The sequence below is a fragment of the Pollicipes pollicipes genome, unplaced genomic scaffold (assembly GCF_011947565.3).
Source record: "Pollicipes pollicipes isolate AB1234 unplaced genomic scaffold, Ppol_2.1 Scaffold_7261;HRSCAF=8764_pilon_pilon_pilon, whole genome shotgun sequence".
Taxonomy (NCBI): domain Eukaryota; kingdom Metazoa; phylum Arthropoda; class Thecostraca; order Pollicipedomorpha; family Pollicipedidae; genus Pollicipes; species Pollicipes pollicipes.
Genome location: NW_023597054.1, coordinates 26,372,322 through 26,386,993, shown reverse-complemented (window position 1 = coordinate 26,386,993; position 14,672 = coordinate 26,372,322). Strand labels below are relative to the sequence as shown.

Here is a 14,672-nt window from a genome sequence, read left to right as displayed (position 1 = left end):
GTATCGTATAACCACCACAGCCACCATCATGCGACAAATACACTTGACACTGTTTGGGAAAAACATGCGTTAAGTTTTATCTGGAACATCTTGTGCTTTTAAAAATTGCCGCATATTGCGGCAAACCGCTCTTTGTACAAATACTTGCGTAGTCATTGCTGTCAAAAATGTCCAAACGTGTCAAGAATACGCAGACTGGTTAAACATATGACGGCGTTCGCATGGCAAAGGCATCAGGTGCCCGCAGGAAACTCTTTGGTGCACAATGAACATGAAAATATCAATGGATTGTTTAGGTACCCGCTGCCTAGCATACCAATTTTTAAGATAATTTCCCGCATCCACTTAGCCCAGTGTTCCCTCTTAGCTTACATGCATTAAGGGGGTTCAAGTTAGCACTTGGGTGGGTGGGGGTGAGAGGCGAGGGGTGAGGGCCCCTCCGAAGTTTTTTTAAAGCGGCGTCCCTGGCTGCTACCGTAATGGTCATTATTATCCTGTATTCATCACGGTTCGTTTGATATCTATGGCTTAACGTTTCATTCTAGTCAATGGGCTTCAAACTGTCATTTAAGAACGGATATGCAGCAATGATAAAGACACACCAATAACGTAACAAAAGCACACAAAGACAAAGACTCTCCTCTACGTCACGTTCGTAAAGCCTGGACATGAACACAGCACGGCTCCGGGAATCCACTACGGCTGCGGCAGGCGGTTTCAGTACGGGGCCACAAATGACGTCGACGCTTTACGGGGCTTTACTAAGTCTTTCACACAGTCATTCCGTCGTCTAAGCCGGAAAGCGGGCAACCTGAGGACGGCAGCCGTCACCGATCTCGCGACGCGCTGGCCAACAACGGCGCAAGGGGTGGGCAGCGACCAGACCGTCACCGGGGCGCAAGGGTCATTCATGACCCGGAAGATGCCGGTGTGGTGAAGGTGCGTAACAAAGTTATTCATGCCGCGCCAGCCCAGCGACTCCGAGATGGATGAAATGTGATCCCGTCCCCGCGCCCACGGGTGACCCAGACCACGATATTTACCTTTCGCATGCGGCTGAGGTAGCAGGCAGCGTCCACGCCCCATACTGAGAGCAGCACTCGGTGAGAGGGAAACGTCAACTCCGATAAGGAATTTGAGGGATTGAAATGAAATCAAATGACTAATCGGATATTGATATAGCTGAACAGGATGATATTGTACTTTTAGCTGATGTTGATGGCCTTTTGTCAGGGCAGGATGCGGCCGAAGGTAGCTCCCAGCATCTTCACGGACGGCAAGGGGGATGATTTAATGTAGGAGTGGTTAAGATGAGAGGATGACAATTTTGCTGGCCTGGAGTGTCCGGCCAACGGTGACCGGCTCGTTGGAGCTGTCCTCTTTCTGACTGTCCATGCCTCGCACGACGTTTCCATATCGTGTGGCCTCGTCCTGGAGCCGCCTACCGCCAGCCGTTGTGACCTCCCGCAGTTGCGCTATGTTCTTGTAAAGATTTTACAAGCGTGACATCGAGAGAAGTGTTTGCCTGTGTGACCTTTATTACGTTCTTGATGCGTTTTCATCATGGTTGCATCGTGGTTTTTGCTATCCAACATACAGCACATTGACTCGAATGAAACATTAAGCCATTCATGTAGAACGACTCGTAATGGGTGGGTATTATGGTGGTGGCCCCGGCCAGGCTTCTGCGACACGCCGCGATCACGTGGTTGATTTGCAAACGCGTTGATAGGTGGCGGTAGGATTGACAGATATTCTATGGCGACTGTCTGCGAATAGTCGCTCGTCCAACCTGGGGTGACGCTCTGGGGCTATTAAGAAAAAGGAGTGCAGTGCCGTGTCAAAACATTGACAGCGTAATTTTGACTTGCGAATAATTCAAATAAATCATTCCATAATATCTTGATGGCGCCGCGTTAGCACAGGCATCAAATGTCAGCACTACCCAGAGCTATTCTTAGGCGTAACTGGTGCTGAGGTTTCGCCAGAGTAGGTTTCTAGAGTATTTCCCGAAGGTGGGATGCTCCCTTTAAGAAACTCGCAAACCAATGTTGCAGCTTACCTCGTGTCGCATTTGTTACCGATCTTCGACTTCAGGATGTGGGTTAGCTTCGAAACTCGCACCGGAAGGTATGAACGCTTCTCTGCCATCGACATGATCAGCTGAAAACAAAATTGCATCAGGCAAACTATATAGAATTTTGCGTTTGACTGGAGATATTGCAAGACGATCGATTTTTACAAATGCTGTGTATATCGCTTAAAAATTAGCGTTATGGATATACTACGTTGGTACAAACTTCTTTTTATAGCAATCCTCTGCTACAGGAGCATAGCAGGTTCCATTTGCTTCCGATAATGGTCGAAATTTGGGTGCATCCACTGCCTGTCTTTCCATCGGTGCAGTCGTGGACGAAACAACTAAACATGGAAAGATCTCCTTTCTAAGAAGTGATTTATTTGTTTTACGCCCCAATTACGCAGTCCTATTGTAAAGCTCCGGATTTTTTTCACCAACCTCTGAAACGATCTGAAATGTCCGGCCTGGCCAACCCCAACCCGGGATGGTCAGACAGGTCACATCAACCTGAGAGGTCCGGCCTGGCCTACCCCGGCCTGACTTGGTCAGCCAGGTCACATCAACCTGAGAGGTCCGGCCTGGCCTACCCCAACCCGACATGGTCAGACAGGTCACATCAACCTGAGAGGTCTGGCCTGGCCTACCCCGGCTTGACATGGTCAGACAGGTCACATCAACCTGAGAGGTCCGGCCTGGCCTACCTTGGCCTGACATGGTCAGATAAGTCACATCAACCTGAGAGGTCCGGCCTGGCCTACCCCGGCCTGACATGGTCAGACAGGCCACATCAACCTGAGAGGTCTGGCCTGGCCTACCCCGGTTTGACATGGTCAGACAGGTCACATCAACCTGAGAGGTCCTGCCTGGCCTACCTTAGCCTGGCATTGTCAGGCAGGTCACAGCACGCCAAAATCCGATAACCTAGGTCAAACTGACCGTGAGACCCGGTGTTAAACCACGGGCCATAGGCCACGATGTGGCGGGTTCCCAAAATATGCCAAACTGCTGTCAGTACACATTTCACAGCCCAGCAGCATGAGCACTTTCCATGCGCGGATATCAAAGGTCAGATTCATGAATGACCGCGGAATGGCCTAATTTTCACAAGTCGTCAACATGTTTAAACAGAAGTACGTGCCGCTAGTTAAACCAGTTGAATTCAACCCCACATTTTCCATTGAGAAGGCAGTAGGTGCGCGCTTGTTCCGTGTCAGCTTGAGTCTGGAGATATGTCCGGACGTAGAAGCATGAGCATTTATTGTCAAAACAACTTTCTATAATGGCTCACATTCAGTCATCCGGGTATATATAATCGGAGCCCGCAGTAACATGCCTGCGATCTGATGCATGCAAGGCTCATGAACTGATACGGAACGCTGAGTGTGTCGGATGCTCTGTTTGCTGCATCCCTTACCGACAGCTCACCACTGCCAGCCACTGTACCGCTGTACCGCTGAACGCGTCCTCAAACAGCACCGCACGCATGGCCATGACCAAAATGATCACCCCAATCCTGTGCCGATCAATGAGTTGAGCTTCCCCCTGCGGCCACCGGTGTGGGCCTGACCGTCCTGGCTAGGTCAGACGCGGCTGCTCCGTCCAAGCCTACCTGCTCCAGGAAGGTCATGGACTTGTTGACGCCGACCACGACGCCGGGAGTGAGCCGAGCGGAGCAGCTCTCCCAGCTGCGCAGCTTCTCAAAGCCGGCCATGTCCACAAACGTCAGCTGGAAAGCAGCCGGGAAGTGTAGCACAGGCGGGCACTTAACATACACACCCAGCAGCCAAAACAAAGCCGGCCATGTCCACAAACGTCAACTGAAATACAGCCAGGGGTGTGTAGCCCAGACGGATGCCATAAACACACACCCAGCAGCCAGAACAAGTGCAGAAGTAAGTGATGCAGTGCATGCAACGCATGAACGCTAGCCATGGACACCTTGAACTTTTGCAAGCATTTTGACAAAGTGCCAATGTCAACTACGCTATAAACACGTCAAACTGTCATTCACAGAATGAGCACGTCATCCAGCTCAGTATTATAAACTGACATACATTCATTGGGCCTAAATGTGTGTGAATCAGCTTAAGTATAAAAAAGTCAGAACACGAGGTGGGTAGACCGGTGTATTCAAGCAGGGAATATAAAGACCGGTGTATTTAAGCTCTAATCGTGAGAAAATTTCTCTGAGCTTGCCTTCTCAAAGGTGGATTGTTATCATGATATGATACACTCTGTCAGATACATGACAAAAAAAGCATGCATATGCCTACACTAAAAACAATTTTACCTACGCTCAGAGAACTCATGGCTAAAAAGCTCATGACAAGGGTATAGTTGCGGAAGTGTTACTCCTACAGCGTGAGCTTTGCTGGAAAGTAGCGGAGGGTGGAATGAGTTATATCGGAGCGATTTACTCTACACACATGCGGCAGATGGTCGTGAGTCACGCGGCCGGCGCACAGCAGCCCCCTCTATCTTTCAATGTACTTCCGGCTGCATGCGTGCTCGCGTCTTGGGGTGAGCGCGACAGATATCCTTTTACATATCGCTGAAAGTTCTAGCGATCGGTGGAAATGCGTTCTCAAACTTTTCTGACAAAGGCAGGCTAAGTGGGATGTTGTACGGATTGGTAGGAAGCGCGTGTGTTGTACATGCCGCAAAACGTCTGGCGACTGCTCGCGAAGGATTTTGGGGTGGCGCAAGCTTTCTTCCAAGATGGCGGACAGTACATGTTGTACCAGCTGTGCATGGGGCATATGGTGTCAGTGATACATTACACCGACAAAGATGTCACTGTCTGACTTATTATCAATGATTCAATGAAATAATTACCGCCACTCTTTGCCATCCAGACAATACATCGGCATCTGCAGTACCCATGCAGATCCACATTACCTACCCGAGCACCAAAACCGAGGTGATAGTAGTTGTAAAGTAAACACTGGCTGACTAGAAAGGGAAAATATTTCTCATGTGGGAATCACGACGAATTGTGACGGGCATTTTTTACTCGCATATCGTAACACGTTCAGCTTGCTCGCGATTCAACCTACTCTAGTTACAAAATTGATATAACTTCCCCCCACCATGTGATACAATTGCTCCAAGAGCAGGCCAGGTTGTATCATTGAAACGTGTTCGTACCGATGTCAGTTAACAAAAAGTGAGGACGTTCTCCCAGATTTTAACATTTTATATGTGGCTGAAGGCTATAATCGTCTGCAGGGATACACGCATTGGTCCACCATCCTCAGTAGTTATGTCATAGCTGAGCTCTGAATAAAGATGATGCAACTCTCCCTTGTCTCCCCTAACGTGCTTTAATCCAAGTCTGAAATTCTGAATGAGATGGCCTTCTGCTTCTTTCCCTGTCAACCCATGATGTCATGGTAAACAATGCCTGATCCTAGCTTACGTCATCTGCAGTACATGGGTAGGCGACATTTACCCCCACTGGCCGGGTAAATGCGAGAGTTCCCGCTACGACTAAGTTGTCGGGAGTAACCACTTTACTCTACCACAAACTCTGGAATGACTTATCAGGGCAGCCAGAATATTCTTTCCGCGCGACTAGATGACTGACACTGAGCGATTCGTGCACGAAAAAAATATTTTTTTCCGCCAGCAAAGTTGCGCTGAACGCTATCCTTTTAGACGCCCACTAGGTGGAAGAGGGCACCGCTCAAAACGTAAGCAAATTTTCGGAGTTACTCTGATTCTGAAATTGCAATAGTAATAATAATCTTTAATAATCTTGTAAATCTTCTAAATCTAGTAATAATAATCTTGTCGATGCGGATGTTTAAGGTGGACATGACGCCGGTGTAATCCTGTCCCTAATTTCGTCCATGAACTTGAAGATCCATTGGTTGCCATGAAATCAGGAATCAGTGTCAGTCAGGAATTAGATTCTCAAAACAAGCGAGAAATACATCCTCCCCAAGACACTAAAATTGGGGGCCAAAACTGGGGTGTCACATGTTCAAGATTTTTTCGTATGTGGAAGAACTCTCCCCTCCCATCCTCCCAAAAAGGTTATTTTTGCTGTTCTCGTGCCATAATTGACCAAAAGGCGCATTTTCAGTAACATTGGAATCATCGTCATCATGCATCGTCATCGTCATCGTAAATCGTCGCTAACTAAATCGCGGAATGAATTTGACCTTGCAGGATGACCTTGAGTCTTCAGGGCCTTTCGACGCACCCTAGTTCTTGTGCTGACAAATATTCAGATGTTTGAAAAGTTGAAATTGACAACTAAGCTTTTGATCACACGAGCTCTCCGTCAGTTGAGGCTGAATTCAACTTTGTTGGATGGCTTTGATAGGTAAGAGCTTTTTGACGGATGCTAGTTCCTTCACTGGTGAATATTCTGATGCTTGAAAAGTTGAAATCGGCCGGTATTTTTTGTGATATCAAGTTCCCGTTCTTTGAGCCTAAATTTGAGCTTGAAAGGTAACCATGAGAAAAGTTATTTTTGACGGATGATAGTTAATGCTGTAGTAGGTACTCTGGTACTAACAAATCCGAAATCCCCAGAGTTTCTGACAACATTGAGTTTCCCGTCATTTCAGCCTGAATTTTAACCTGAATAATGACCTTGAGTGGTCAGGACCTTTTCACTATTTCATACACTAGTGATTTTTCTGCCACTCAAAAATCCCAAAGCAGCCGCTAATTTTTCGTGTTATTGATTTCTTCGTCCTGTGAGACTGAATTTTACCTTAAAGGGTGACCTTGAGGGGTCAAAGTTTTGGACGCACGCTAGCGCTTGCGCTGGTGAATACTGTAATGCTTGAAAAGTACAAATCGGGCGGTTATTTTTGGTAATATGGAGTTTTCCATCCTTTTATCCTGAATATGGCTTTGAAAGAGGACTTCGGAAGGTGTTGGTTTTTGACGCATGGTAGTTCACGTAGTGGTGAATATTATAATACTTGAAAACCCTAAGTTCGGGCTCAATGGCCGGCGAATTCCATACCACCCACATACAACCGGCCGATCTGGAATTCTAAGCATCAGAAAAATCACTGGCGCATAAACTAGCATCTGTTAAGAAGTCCTGACCCTTCAAGGTCACCCTTCAAGGCCAAATTTATTCTTAAAAGACGGAAACTCTATCACCCAAAAATTACCAGTCGATGTGAGTCTTCTCCATGTCGGAAAAATCACCGCTGCATGCGTTGGCATTAGTAAAAGTATCCCATCTCTCAAGACTACTGTTCAAGGTCAAATTCAGGCTCAAAGGATCGAGTGCTCAATATTTCCAAAAAGCTTTATGGTCGACTTAAACTTTTCAACGATCAAAATATTTACCAGCGTAAGCACTAGCGTCCGTCTAAAAATTTCGGTGTTTGTCAATCCCATTTGCTCCTTCACTTCATGACATAGCTTCCATATCTCGAAGTGTCAACAGTAAACCGAATGGAATTGGGGCAGTGACAAACAAAGGCCAGAGGGACAGTTAGTTTTGGTTTTGTAGAGATCGTACTTTGGGGTCAACACGGTCACGTAGAAGTGGGCCGGAAACTGAGCCCAGGCTACGTGTGCTTGGACGGCATTTTAGCACCTCTCAGTTCTATTGTTAACATCTGGGCATCAAACTGGTGTCTGGAGTTTCAGGACGCGTCGACAGCAAATGATCATGCAGGATTAAATTGAGCTCAAGTGTACGTCAATACTAAATAAGGCACAACGTGAACCTGACCCCTGGCCCTTGATCCCGAATTTTTCCCAACAATAAGCAATAAGCTCTTATAGGTCACATGACATCCTACCACTCCTGCAAATTCGGCAAAATCGATGAGCCCATCACAAATTTGAGGGAGATACGGAGCTTGTAGGTGGGCATTTTGCCCTTGATTACGCCATGACGGCAAGTTTACAAGCTTTGGCCTTGGCTCTTGGTATTCCCCTGGTTCTTGACGATCTTCCAACAACCGACTGGGACAGTTAGCCTCTTCTATGGTTGGTGAAAGTTATGAATCATCCGACATGTATATTTGGCACCCCAAGGAGTCGTGCGTGGTCTTCTGCAGAACTGTGCAAATGTGCGACCGATTGGCTAGATGAAATCAAACGGTTTCATGTTCTAGCGCACCGATGCGGGCTGTTTTCATGGGGCAGTCGGGTGTATATGCGTTCATTTAATTCGTCTTCACTTTGAGCTATATTTGCAGAATAACTAACATTATTGTTTAGATGACGCAGCCGTACATCTTCGCCACGTATTTCAAAAGCGCGGAGCATTTTTTGGACGTCCTGCCTCCAGGAAGTCTCCTTGCTCAGACCATACCACACTGTACGCGGAGGACAAAGTGGTGTCTGACTTCGGTCCTGGAGCAGAGGATGCACAGCCAGAGTAGATCGCATCAATGGCTACCAAGCTCTGCACCAGCGCTGCTGACTGCCTGATATGCATCACCCCTGCGTGCCGGTCAAAGGGCTCCAGCGCTGCTGACTGGCTGCTGTGCCTCACCTCGGAGTGCCCGTCAAACGGCTCCAGCACTGCTGACTGGCTGTTGTGCATCACCTCGGCGCGCCGGTCAAACGGCTCCAGCGCTGCTGACTGGCTGCTGTGAATCACCTTGGCGTGCCGGTCGATCGGCTCCAGCGCTGCTGACTGGCTGATGTTCCTCACCTCGGCGTGCCGGTCAAACGGCTCCAGCGCTGCTGACTGGCTGATGTTCCTCACCTCGGCGTGCTGGTCAAACGGCTCCAACACTGCTGACTGGCTGCGGTGCCCCACCTCGGCGTGCCAGTCAAACGGCTCCAGCGCTGCTGGCTGGCTGCTGTGCCTCACCTCGGCGTGCCGGTCGAACGGCTCTGTCTCCACCAGGCTGCGCGACTCGACGCTGAGCGTGAGGATGGCGTGGCCGGTGGAGCTGCCGGCGGAGTTCCGCGGGTGCTGGTGGGTCGTGCGCAGCGCGCAGCCACGGAACAGCGCCACCAGCGCCGACTCCGCCGTCACCACTCGCTCGGAAAACATACCCTGCAACGGTATGGCTGTGGCTGGCTATACTGTATTTGTCGCCCAGTGTGCTGTCTAGTACCACCTTCGGCTGTGGGACATCATAATCCGAAAGTGGAAGCGAATCCGCAGCTTACAGGGGCTGGCTGGTCATTGCTGAATACACAGTCACTCATGATATAGTCTACGGTACACATTTCGGCATCAAACCTTCCTTTGTAGTGTTTTCAACTGGTACCCTGGTTGTTAGTCACAAAACATCTATAGCTTACTGGCTTGCAATTGGCATCTACACATCACTTAATTCGTTGTACTTTGCTCTCACTGTGGTTTTGTGGATGCGTCCAAAAGTAGCAGTCTGTCGACAGCTAGTTCAATGTTGGTAGCGTATCCGCTTTGGCAAATCGACAACCCTTGTGAACATATTTGTGACACCGCAAGAGCGCTACGGAGGCAAGACTTCGTCATTTGGACTGGCTCCTACACGTCAGCTCCTAGAGGCACCACGGTGCACCATGGTACTTGCGACACGTTACATTCAGGCGCAGGGTGTTCCCGTCATCGACGATGGTGACGCTTGGTTTTTTGGGTCGCAGCAGGTCATAGACAGTCTCGCCGACCACTTCGATGAAGGACATGGAGATGGCAGCGGTGCGCTCGTCCCACTCCGCCAGTGTCTTGAAGAGGCGCTCCACGCAGCGCGCCACCAGGCCGCGGTACTGAAACAGCGGCAGCTTCAGTCCGGCTGCGGCAGCGCGGCAGCGCGCAATGGCGAAACGAAATACAGATGTCCTAAATGATACCCTAAATGATACCCTAAACGAAATACAGATGGCCCTAAGCTATGCCCTAAACGATACCCTGAACGAAATACAGACGACCAACGCCACAAAGGTGGCGTTGGTCAGGCGTGCGCATCTCGAGTGATATGACACGATGGAATTAAATATAATTGATGTGGCGACAGCTCTTGTTACAGATGACACTTAGAGCATTGCTTTGTTATTTCAAGCCGGAAAGGATGCATGACAGCAACTCACGCAAGCTTCTAGCCGTTGATCTTTTGAGCGATTTTTCGAGCCATTTTGTATGATCTGAGATGCCTCTTGGAAGTGACTCGAAGAGCCCATGTATTAACCGAGTTGGTTCATCTGCGATCTCTCGACTGTGCCCTTCCCTACATCGCATCACTGTTTGCTCTACTCTAGCCCACGGCTCGGCCGGCTCGTTGTCGGTGACGGACACAGCAGCTCGACAAGTCAGGCACCTGGTTCGCACCTGGTACTTCTCCTTGGGAGAGAACAAGGTGTAGGTCTTGCCGGTCCCCACCGATCCACAGGCGATGATAGTTCCACTGTAGCCATCCAGCGATCTGGAAAGCACACACGTCCTTGCAATACATTTTGCAAACGACAAAAGCGTCCCGACATTCACGTACTTGCACTCACTCTCAAGCGTTTTCAGGCAACTTACCTCATGCGGTCAGTGGTATAGGCCCACACGTTCTTAACGTGTCTGGGCCCGGTCACAAGGGCTGAGTCGACCGGACGAACAGCGCCAGCTTGCCTCCCCAGTAAAGTCACACATTCAGAGCATTACTGACATTTTTGGGGTCGTGGAAAAATTTGAGTTGCTAGTGGCCAACAGCATTCTACAAAGAACAGAGAAATGCGTTTTTTTGCGTCGTTAACATCACTTTGCCCTTGAATGGCAAATCATCAGACGTGCCAGTTTCGTCCGTAACGCGATTAATTGTGTAGTACAGCAATGCATTTACAGTGGTTTCTGAAGAATGCTGTTTATTTCACCACGTAAAAACATTAAAGGGGCCAGAAACGATTTCATGTGCTTCAGATGGGAACTAAATGGCAATCAAAAGAGACGATACCACATATTTACTTCATGCTCCAAGTGAGAACTAAATGGCGAACGAAAAGGACGATATCACAGATGGCGTATTTACTTGTCCACCATATCTTGCATGACGTTGTTAAAGAAGTCCTCCTGACTTGCGTTCAGGAACACACTATTTGCACCGAAGGACAAAAACTTCTGGTTCAAAGACATCAATCGAGATCGAGGAGGGTTCTTCGAGCAAAGAAGTTTGCCAGTGGCCGCGCCGCATTCTATGCCCACCGTCTGCAACAGCAACACAGGAACGACTGCATGCAGGGACATTCCCAATAAACATTCCCAATTTCCATCCTTTGGAAACGTTTACCGGAGCAAGTTTACAAAAGGCAACTTTGCAGCCAGAGCAATCCAGAACAATCAAAATATTGCCCCTTCCACACATTGCCTCCGGATGTAACGCTATACACAGCATAATCATAAACAAGAGCGCAACTGCCGCATTGTCACCCGACGGTGTCCATGCACACACAACGACCTCGCAGAATTTTGCGTCATGAAAGGCAATGCCCAAGAAGAGAATTATGTGAAATTAAGCAGGACAATGCACCGAAACTTCTACGACTTCTTATATTCTAGAATTCACAACATTTTTTTCAATAATCTTTCAAATCCCTTTCCTTTAAAAAAGCACTCGGAATGATGGTTCTTTTCTCGTAAATATTTGTTATTTACCATAAAGTTAAGGCACGGGGCCATAGATTATCTTACGTTGGCTTCCGTGTCCACCTTGATGCATTCGTGATCAAAGGATGATGTTGGCAAGAATCTGACAAAAGTAGCGACAGGCCTTGCGCCGACAGGGTCAGGTTTGTAGGGCTCGCATTTGCCCAGCGTTCGTCTCCGCTGCTGGTCCGAAGGTTGTGGAAAGCTCGAGCTCGGAGAGCTGAAGCGAGGGGCGTTCTCCTGCATGGTGTCGTTTTCGTTTGTCGACTGCGCTACCATCTTCATAGACTGAGATTCTTCACTGCCGACGGTTCTGTTTCAAAGGAGTTGAAATCTCAAGCGCATGTACTACGCTAATTTCAGAAGTTTAAAGCACATAGCCAGTTTGAATGAAGAGACTAGAATATGCACGTTTCCACGCTCTCCAAGGCGAACAAGCAAAGCGACAGGACAATCTTTCCGTGATATGTCAGCTATTATTTAACTATAGTGATGGGTTTACGTTAGCACAATATTCATTTGTTCATTCGAAAGCTGTGGCGCCAAGACACATCACTAACGCCCACTGGAAAACAACCCGCCAGCATAATGAAATTAGAATCGATTGTGCTCAAAGCAACACTTCCTTGATCATAACCAAACCAATGCAACTCAATACTGAATCGATCTGTTCTCAGCACGGCTTTGTGAAGGGACTGAAATGCTTGTAAGGCATGCAAGTGCCAATCACGAAATGCTGTTACCGTTGCCATGGCAACTATCATGTCTGATAAGAATCTGAAAATTGGAGCCATTTTCTAGCCGTTTTATAAACGTTACGTCTAACTTATGCTGTTCTTTTTTGCCTGCGAAGGTACTTAATTGCTGTACCTATCGCGCATGTACCTCATTACCCAAACATTTGTGTTGAAATTTCGTCACATCTTTGTCTACAATGTTTCGGCATGATAAGGAGAATCCTTTCCCGTTGTTCTTTTTTCAATACTTCGCGTCAAGACAGGAGCGTTCTTCCAGCCTACGACGCACATGCCGAAAAGTATGCAGCTCACCTACGCCGTCGACGCCTACCGCCATCTCTCTGCGTCAGGTCGACCGGCCGTGCGGCCCCGAGGCCTTCATCCGTGAGGACGGCGTCGATTGGGCCGTAATCGCCTCGGGGCAGGCGGTCGCTGCGGCCCGCTGATAAGGCGCCAATCCGGCCGGTTGCCGCGAGGAGTCGACCAACGCTGGAGCGAGAGACTGGAAAGTGGAGGAAGACGGAGCAGGAAATGGAGAGAGAAGGAGAGGAGACAGCCGCTGCTCAGGTCAAGTGGTCCCACACCCAGAAACGGTTGGTGTTATTTGAGATAGTTCTGGCCGCTAAACTAACCAGAACCCTGGAGGGATGTGCAGTGTTACCGGGACGGTTTGCACCGCCAAGGAGTTAAGATGTCCTACGAAATGATAGAGTTGTCTCACAGAAAAGTACGCGCGTTGGCGACAGCTAGGGAGGATTGTGACCACATGATGCATGACCACTGAATTTAATGAATCGTGACGAAGCTCCAGAAACAACCAGGGTGAGGGGCACAACGATTGTCAAGTAGCCTCTTAACTCGCTGGCGGTTAGGAAGCTTCGACGGGTCGGGTTGAAGGGTCGTTTTCCGGGTCGACTCGAAGGAGCGTCTGCGGGCTGCACTCCTGATACCGCACATGCGTGCTTGGGACGACACTGGAGTCCGCGAATGCCAGGGACTTCGGGGACGACCAAGGGGACCGGGAGGGAAAACCGGCCAAGGTTGCGCATAAACAACAAAGTCAATGCTAGTTACGAAACTTTAGCTTTCAGAGCTACTGCGAACAAAATAAATGGTCGGAATAAATGTGTGACGCATTGCATTTCTAACCAATCTCGTAAAGGCTTTGCGGACCCGATGTTCCAACAGAGGTGATTCCCTTAGGCTCAATGTCAGGGACATGTCAGGCTTTCCAGGGAAAAACATCGTCTACACGGCGAATATCAAACATCGTCTACAAAAGGGAAACATGTGGAATTTAATTCAGATTATAAGTGAAACGAAAACCAGCAGATCTAACATTGGGAGCAAAGATTATACGATGGCTCACAAGTCGCAACCAAAATAATTTGGTTCATTCGCGGACAACAAACCTTATCTGTCAATAACGATACCATACATGTAGAGTTTTGCAGTGACGCTTGAATACCACTCATCATTAAGCCTAAATATGAACAGTTTTTTATTCGATTATTTGTCGGTTAACAGATTTATATGCAAAACGAACTGCTAAATATTCAATAACAAGCTGTTGAAATATTATTTCTAATCATCTTCAAGCTTGCTTTAGTCGATAGCTACAATTCACGCACGGTAGATGTACCAACCACCATTCGTTCCGCGAATTTCACCAATTTATTCGACTAATTCACAGTTTATTGCCTTCATCCTGAAACATCGCAATTCAATAACGTCTGAACTTTCTCTCTGTGGCATCAGAGTGGGTCCACCACGCTATGAGCCGCCGCCTAAGCCGATTAGGGCTCAACTCGGCCACGTGCGGCACCAATAACCGACCTCAGCGACGCTGAAACGGCGCCCGGCCGGCCGCCGTCGGCAGCGCCAGCGATTTTACGCCCCATGGCCGCGCCCCAGCCCGGCACGTGACGGCCGCGGGGGCCGCGCCAGCTCTGCAGGGGGCTGGTGGGGCCTCAGCTGACGGCCGATGGGGGAAGCACCAGCACCCGGCCCGACGAGGTCCAGTGTGAGAACAATTTGAATCAACGTGTTGAACTAATGGGTACAATAGCTCCAGGCTAAGGCAGGCTTTATGCATTCTGACTTGAAGTGGGCATGATATCAGCTTTGTGACGACTACCCCGAAAACAAGTTAAATCAACATGTTGAATTTAAGGCAGCAATAGCTCCAGGTTAAGACAGGCTTTATGTGTTCTGACTTGTAGTGGGCAAGATATAAGATTCGTGATGACTACCCCGTTTGACAACTAATCCGCAGTCCCGTATTAAACAACGAAGACATGTTTTT

At 48.5% G+C, this 14,672-nt stretch overlaps 1 protein-coding gene across 1 annotated transcript in view; it reads right to left on the bottom strand.

Annotated features, from left to right (window-relative positions):
- Positions 1–11,091, bottom strand: part of LOC119111245 (kinesin-like protein KIF9) — a 43,440-nt gene extending 32,349 nt beyond the window's left edge. The window contains exons 1-6 of the mRNA XM_037235065.1: positions 11,017–11,091; positions 10,332–10,425; positions 9,590–9,772; positions 8,886–9,074; positions 3,690–3,806; positions 2,063–2,163 (exon numbers count right to left, since the gene is read on the bottom strand). Coding sequence (XP_037090960.1) covers positions 2,063–2,163; positions 3,690–3,806; positions 8,886–9,074; positions 9,590–9,772; positions 10,332–10,425; positions 11,017–11,036 — 704 coding nt within the window. The 5' untranslated portion in view covers positions 11,037–11,091. The remainder of the gene's footprint in view (positions 1–2,062; positions 2,164–3,689; positions 3,807–8,885; positions 9,075–9,589; positions 9,773–10,331; positions 10,426–11,016) is intronic.
- Positions 11,092–14,672: the final 3,581 nt, after the last annotated feature.